The sequence below is a fragment of the Sorex fumeus genome, unplaced genomic scaffold (genome assembly GCF_029834395.1).
Source record: "Sorex fumeus unplaced genomic scaffold, SorFum_2.1 ptg000039l, whole genome shotgun sequence".
Taxonomy (NCBI): domain Eukaryota; kingdom Metazoa; phylum Chordata; class Mammalia; order Eulipotyphla; family Soricidae; genus Sorex; species Sorex fumeus.
Genome location: NW_026606096.1, coordinates 26,636,983 through 26,642,982, shown reverse-complemented (window position 1 = coordinate 26,642,982; position 6,000 = coordinate 26,636,983). Strand labels below are relative to the sequence as shown.

Sequence of the window (6,000 nt, the reverse complement as noted above, 5' to 3'; positions counted from 1 at the left end):
CGAAAGGGGCGGAGGAATCGAACTCGGGTCTGGCCATGTTGGGTGCCTTCAAGGCAAACGCCCTGCCCGCTGTGCTATCGCTCCAGGCCAGGCACATTCAAACATTTAAAAAGTAACTTGTTTCTTGGGCCCATCCCCAGCAGTGCTCAGGGGCTGTTCCTGCTTCATTACTCCCAGAAGTGCGAGGTGCTGGGGACTGAACCCATGCCAGTGTGATGCAAGGCAAGCACTTTTATCCTCGGACCCGCTCTCTGCCCCTATGGAGTTCAGATTTATTGAGTGCATTTTAGGGGACATTACAAAAGCATGCCCTCCTTCCCTTCCCCATGTCACCAGTGCCGCGATGACAGGGTGGCTCTGTAACACATGTTCTTGGCTGTGGCATGTGCACATTGAGTCGTAGTAGGTGTGTGTGTGTGGGGGAGAGTTTGCACATCAGGCTGTGGTGCTCACACATGGATGCTCAGACATGGGGTCACGCTTCTTCTCAGGGTGCTCGTACACACTTGGCTGCGGGAATGACCCGCGATTACACCCAATGCCAGGATCACGGAGAGCACAGGATCATGGGAACTGTCAGAGACCTGCTTGGCCCAATTGGGTCGGAACCCCAGAGGTGCCCTATCGCCCCAGGCTCTAAGACACACAACTTTCCTCAAGGCCGCTAGAAGCACTGGAATTCAGGAATCTAAGTGAAATGGACAGATTCCAGGCAAAAACATCTTTATCTTTCATACTTTAGTCTTGTATATGCCATCTGCCTAGTCTTGATTTAATCATTTCCCCATCAGTATTAGTAGGTATTAACTGTGCCCAGCCCCGCCACTATTAATTTTTATTTTCTTAGGCGCGGATGGTGGGGCGTACATCTGGCTGTGTTCAGAGATTACTGCTGGCTTTGCACTCAGGGATCACTCCTGCAGGGGGCATTGTGGGGCTTTGTGGGGTGCCAGGGATTGAACCAGGGTTGGCTGCATACAAGATAAGGACCCTGCCCACTGTACTATTGCTCCGGGCCCCTTTCATTTTGTTTGGGGCGGCCACACCCAGCTGTGATCAAGCCTTAATCCTGGCTCTGTACTCAGGACTCACTTTCCGCAGGGCTCTGGGTACCAGATGGGAACCTGAGCTGGCCATGTGCGAGACAAGTGCCCTTTTCAGCCCCATCTGCCCCTCTAATTTGGATCTTCCTCATTCTCCCTGGCCTTGAGTTTCTCCTTTGGTAAAAATAAGGCAATTGGTGATTAATTGTCAGTGTTTTTCTGGCTCTAATATTCGGTGTCTGCATCCACCATCTGCCTGCAGGGGAATTACGGAAACCCCATGCACTTAACATTGGGAGTCTTCTCTGGAGACCCACTTTACTCCAAAGTATGGACACTGCTTAGCGAGCTGTCCCTCCCCTGCTCTGTGAGTCAGCATGAACCATTCCCCCCGAGAAGGCTCCATAGGTCAGATTTATCTCAGAAGACAGCTGTGTAATCCTGTGTCCCCTTCCAGCGCCGTGGCACCACAGATACATGCTTCTGGGGGGTTGAACAGCAAATACCTTCCTCACTCTGTAGAGCCCATGACAGCACAACTTTAATGCTCAAGCTGTTTCTACGGAAGCTTTCCCAGGAGACCAAAATAGAGCGGGTTTATATCTGGTCCACAACTCTATTTCTCTAACTGTAAGCCATAGCGCTGTTGCTGTGGGCCTCATTTGTGGAGGAGAGTTTCAGTAAGACAGTGAAACGGCCAGCCTGTCTCGAGTTCAGCTCCTGACACTGCATATGGCGTATGGTTCCTTGAGCAGTGCTAGGAGTTATCCCTGAGCCCCCCAGGTGTGACCTGAACACACACACACACACACACACCCACACACACGCTAAAACAGCTGAAAAATTTAGTTAAAAAGAAGCTTTGTGGTCTGACTTTTCCACTAAAGCCGTTTCACCGAACCTGGTAGGCTGTCAATATTTGCTTTCTGAGTCCCACTGTTTGTCGTATGAAGACTGACTTGAAAATACATATTGTAAAACAAAAGGACTTGAAAGTGTGTATTATAAAGAAACAGGGGCTGTAGAGATAGCCTTGCACACAGATGACCCGTGTTTGAGCCTTCGCAGCACATATGGTCTGATATGGTCTGAGCACTGTCAGGAGTAAGCTGTGAGCACTGCTGGCGTGGCCTCCCAAACTAAAAACAATTAAAAAAAAAAACAGGCCAGTGAGAAAAATTTTGTTTAGTTATTGGGGCCACACCTGGCAGCGCTCAGGGGACCATATGAGATGCCGGTGACCTAACCCAGGTCAGCTGTGTTATCTTCTTGCCCTTGTATTCTCTCTCTGACCCCAGGGACTTTTATTTTAAAAGCAAGCTTTGGAGGAACAGTGACCGCGAAGTTTGGGGTGCAAGTATTCAGGATATGAGACCCCCTCCTATCTCCTTCATTCGCTGGGGAAAATGTTAGAGCCCAAGATGCAAATACAAAGTTACATATGTGGATGGAGGAGAGACCCAGGGAAGTAGAGAAAAATGTCTACAAAAAATAGGGCGAATCCTGGAAGGGCTCCAATTGGGTTCAGCAAAGCGGTTTCCCCTCCTTTCACACTGATGACTCTATGTACTTTGAGATCACACAGGAAGACTCCCTGGTTCACATGTGGTGTCAGGGTTCAAACCTGGCTGGATGCTTTTGTGTATGCGCATCTTCCTAAACATTATGTCTGGCCAAGCCATGAGACGACTATTTTGGCCACAGCCGGTGGTGCTCAGGGCTTACTCCAGGCTGGTCGCTTAGGAATAAGTCCTGACGGTCCTCTGGGAGGGGCCATCTGGGATGCTGGAGAGATAGAACCTGGGTGGTCCGCGGTCTGCAAGGCAAATACCCTGCCTGCTGAACTACCTACCGCTCAGCCCAGTCATCAGCCTCTTTTCTCCGATTTTGAGTTGGGTCCAGACAGCGGGCCTCAGGGTGCACGGCGCTGTGCCATGTCCTTTAGGAGATGATCCATAATTGGCTGAGTCCTTCTCAGCATCCTTCCTGCTGTTCGCCCACAATTTTTCCATTGTCTAGACTGGAAGGCACCAGAAGCCATTCAATAGAGGATCAATGTGAGTAGACAGGTGTGCTGCTCTGGGCATTTCCGCCTCTCTCCACACTGCTCGCGGACTTGAGATTTTATGATTTTCGACAAGCTACTGTAGGCGAGCGGCAAAGGAACGGAACAACAACAACAACAGCGAAATCTTCAAATTGCCAATACTGACCAAGCTGCGCAAATAAATTTGTTTCAGTCAAGCCTCGCTGGTGATCCAGCTGATGGGCAAAGGCAAGATATTAACTTGCAAACACCAGGGGTGGGGTGGGGGCTGGAGCGATAGCACGGAGGTTTGTAAGCACGCGGCCAGCCCGGGTTCCATCCCCTGCATCCCATATGGTTCGTGCCCCTGAGCCCGCTCTGGGAATAACTCCCGAGCACAGAGCCAGGAGCTGGCCCTGAGCACCGCCGGGCGTGGCCCAAAAACCAAAAAAAAAAAGAAAGAAAAAAAAAATAAAAGAGACGAGGGAGCAGGGGCGGGAGGGGGCAGGGAGAGAGAGCCCCCGAGGAGGGCTGGAGCGTGTTGCGGGAGTTCTGCGGGAGTTCTGATTGGACCCGCGTGGAGCCTGGCGGGACTTGTGGTTGGACCAGCACCGGAGCGCCCACCGGGAGCCGGAGCCGAGAGGTCCTCCCCGGGGCGCGGGCGGCGTCGCAGCTGTCACCAGCCCGGCGGGCGGGCGCGCGCGCGGAGGTCAGCCCCGCAGGTCTCGGGACAGCGCCTGGGCGTCCCAAGGAGCCGCGGCGGCCACCGGACGTCCCCGGCGCGGCACGGGCCGGCGCGCGCGGGGGCCGCGCTCGCCCGAGCTCCTGACAGCCGCCGCCGCCGCCCGCCCTCCTCCACCCGCCTCCCGGCCGCGGCGCGCGCGCCCCCCGCCCACTCCCCGGCGCGCCCCAGACAAAGCCGGGAGCCCCCGCGGGCCCCGCGCGCGCCCCACGTGCTCGGCGCATTGTCCCGCCGGCCGGTATCGCGGCGCCCAGGCGCGCGGGCGGGGCGGGGCGGGGCGCGGCGGGGGCGGGCCCGGGGCGCGGCGGCCGGGGCGCCGGAGCCGCCGAGAGCAGCGCGAGCAGCCGCAGCAGCATGGCGGGGCCGCGCCGCCCGCCGCCCGGCCGCCCCCGCCGCCCCGCCGCCGCCGCCGCCGCCGTGAAGCTGCTGCTGGGCGTCTTCCAGGTGCTCCTGCCCTGCTGTCGCCCGGGAGGGGCGCAGGGACAAGGTCAGTGGCGGCGGCCGCCGGCCGCCCCCTCGCCACCCCGCCCCCGCTCGCCTCTTTCTTTTGGGGAACTGCGGCGATGGGGGCGCGGGGTGCGGGGCGCGGGGCCGGCGGGGCGTCCGGGGCTGGCGAGCTCGGCGCGCGGGAGCCCCGGGGCCACCTCCACCCCCACCCCACTCCCGCCTCCGCCGCGAGCGTCCCCTTCCCTTCCCTTCCCGGGTCCCCGCCGCCCCCCGCGCAGAGCTGGCAGGTCGCGGGGCGCGCAGACCGCTAGCCGCGCGCGCGCGCGGGCGCGGGCGCGCGTGTCCCGGAGCCTTTGTGCGCGGGCCCGGGGCGCTGCTGCCCCCGCTTTTGTGTGGGGTTGCGCGCGCGGGGGGCCCCGCCGCGGCGCGGCTCGCTGCAGCTTTGTTTCCCCCGAGCCGGGCCCCCGGGGGCCCCTCCATCCCGCAGACGCCCACCTCGGATGCTGCGGGAGGTGGAGCCCGGAGCGCCCGGCCCCGGTGGTCCGCCTCTCTCCTCTTCCCCCACCCCGCACCCGGCACGGGCACCCCCCCATACCCCACCGCCCCCCAGGGCTCCCGCGACGCTGCCCGCTCTGTTGTCAGAGGGGCGGCCGCGGGGGGCACCCCCGTGCATTGTGTGTGCATGCCCTCGGCCGGCTGCTCCTGGGCTTCTTGCAAGTCCGGGGAGGCTGGTTGGGGGGCCGGGCGGGTGCTTGGGGATTGGGAGGGGGGCGCCACCGGGAAACAGGAAGCGTTTCTTTTCAGTGCATTAAGCGTCTTTTTTTTTTTTTTCCTTTTCTGCTGTTGGTGCAGCGATCGAGCCGTTGCCGAACGTGGTGGAGCTGTGGCAGGCGGAAGAAGGGGAGCTGCTGGTGCCCACTCAGGTGAGGACGCCCAGGTGACAGGCCGGGGGTGGGGGGAAGGGGGCGGGAAGGAGGAGCGGCTGCGGCTTCCCCCGCGGCACGGGCGCCCCGAACGCCTCTTTTTTTTTTTTTGCATGGCAAATAGAAGCGCCAGGGCTGAGCCGCCAAACACCTGGCACCGGTGGCCCTCCCGGCCGCCTCCCACGCCATGTGACAGGGCGTGTGAGTCACGCCGGCTCCAAGTTGCAGGAGGTGGCGGCCGTGGCCACCTCAGCAGAGCCGCGGCCAGCGGCTGCAGTGCAGGCAGGGGAAGGGCGGGCCCGGCTGGGCCGGCCCGGGGCCGGGCCGAGGGTGGCCCGCCCTGCCCTGCCCTGCCCCGGCTCCCGGCTCCCGAGGCCCCAGCGTGCAGTTCCCAAGCGCGAGCGCGCCCTCCGTGCCAGCTGTGCCCAGCAGCTCAAGGGGGATAAAGATGTGACTTTCAAGGATGGGGGTCTTGGATTTTCTCCAAACGCCTTTCATTCCTGTTCAAATACATCCTCCTAAGAACTCGAATTTCAGGTTTTTGGGTCTCCCCCTCCCGGCTCTCCTCCCTCCCCCCATAGAATGATTGCATGTGGAAAAAACTAGCAACGTTTTCTGGGGAATGTGGCGTGGGACAGGATCAACTTCTGCAAATGACTGTCGCCAAGCTTTCATGTTTCGGGTTGAACTTTCAGGAGCTACCCTTGGCTGACCACGTGCCCATTTGCACGTCATATTATGCACTATTTTTCTGCAGCGACTCTAGCGACCCCCAAGTGTGGTTGTCTCCCCCCCCCCCCCCATGGCGGTAGTTTGGAA

At 59.7% G+C, this 6,000-nt stretch overlaps 1 protein-coding gene across 1 annotated transcript in view; it reads left to right on the top strand.

Annotated features, from left to right (window-relative positions):
* Positions 1-4,126: 4,126 nt before the first annotated feature.
* TMEM131L (transmembrane 131 like) overlaps positions 4,127-6,000 on the top strand; it is a 132,112-nt gene continuing 130,238 nt past the window's right edge. The window contains exons 1-2 of the mRNA XM_056118918.1: positions 4,127-4,298; positions 5,111-5,181. Of these exons, the coding sequence (XP_055974893.1) occupies positions 4,166-4,298; positions 5,111-5,181 (204 nt within the window). The 5' untranslated portion in view covers positions 4,127-4,165. The remainder of the gene's footprint in view (positions 4,299-5,110; positions 5,182-6,000) is intronic.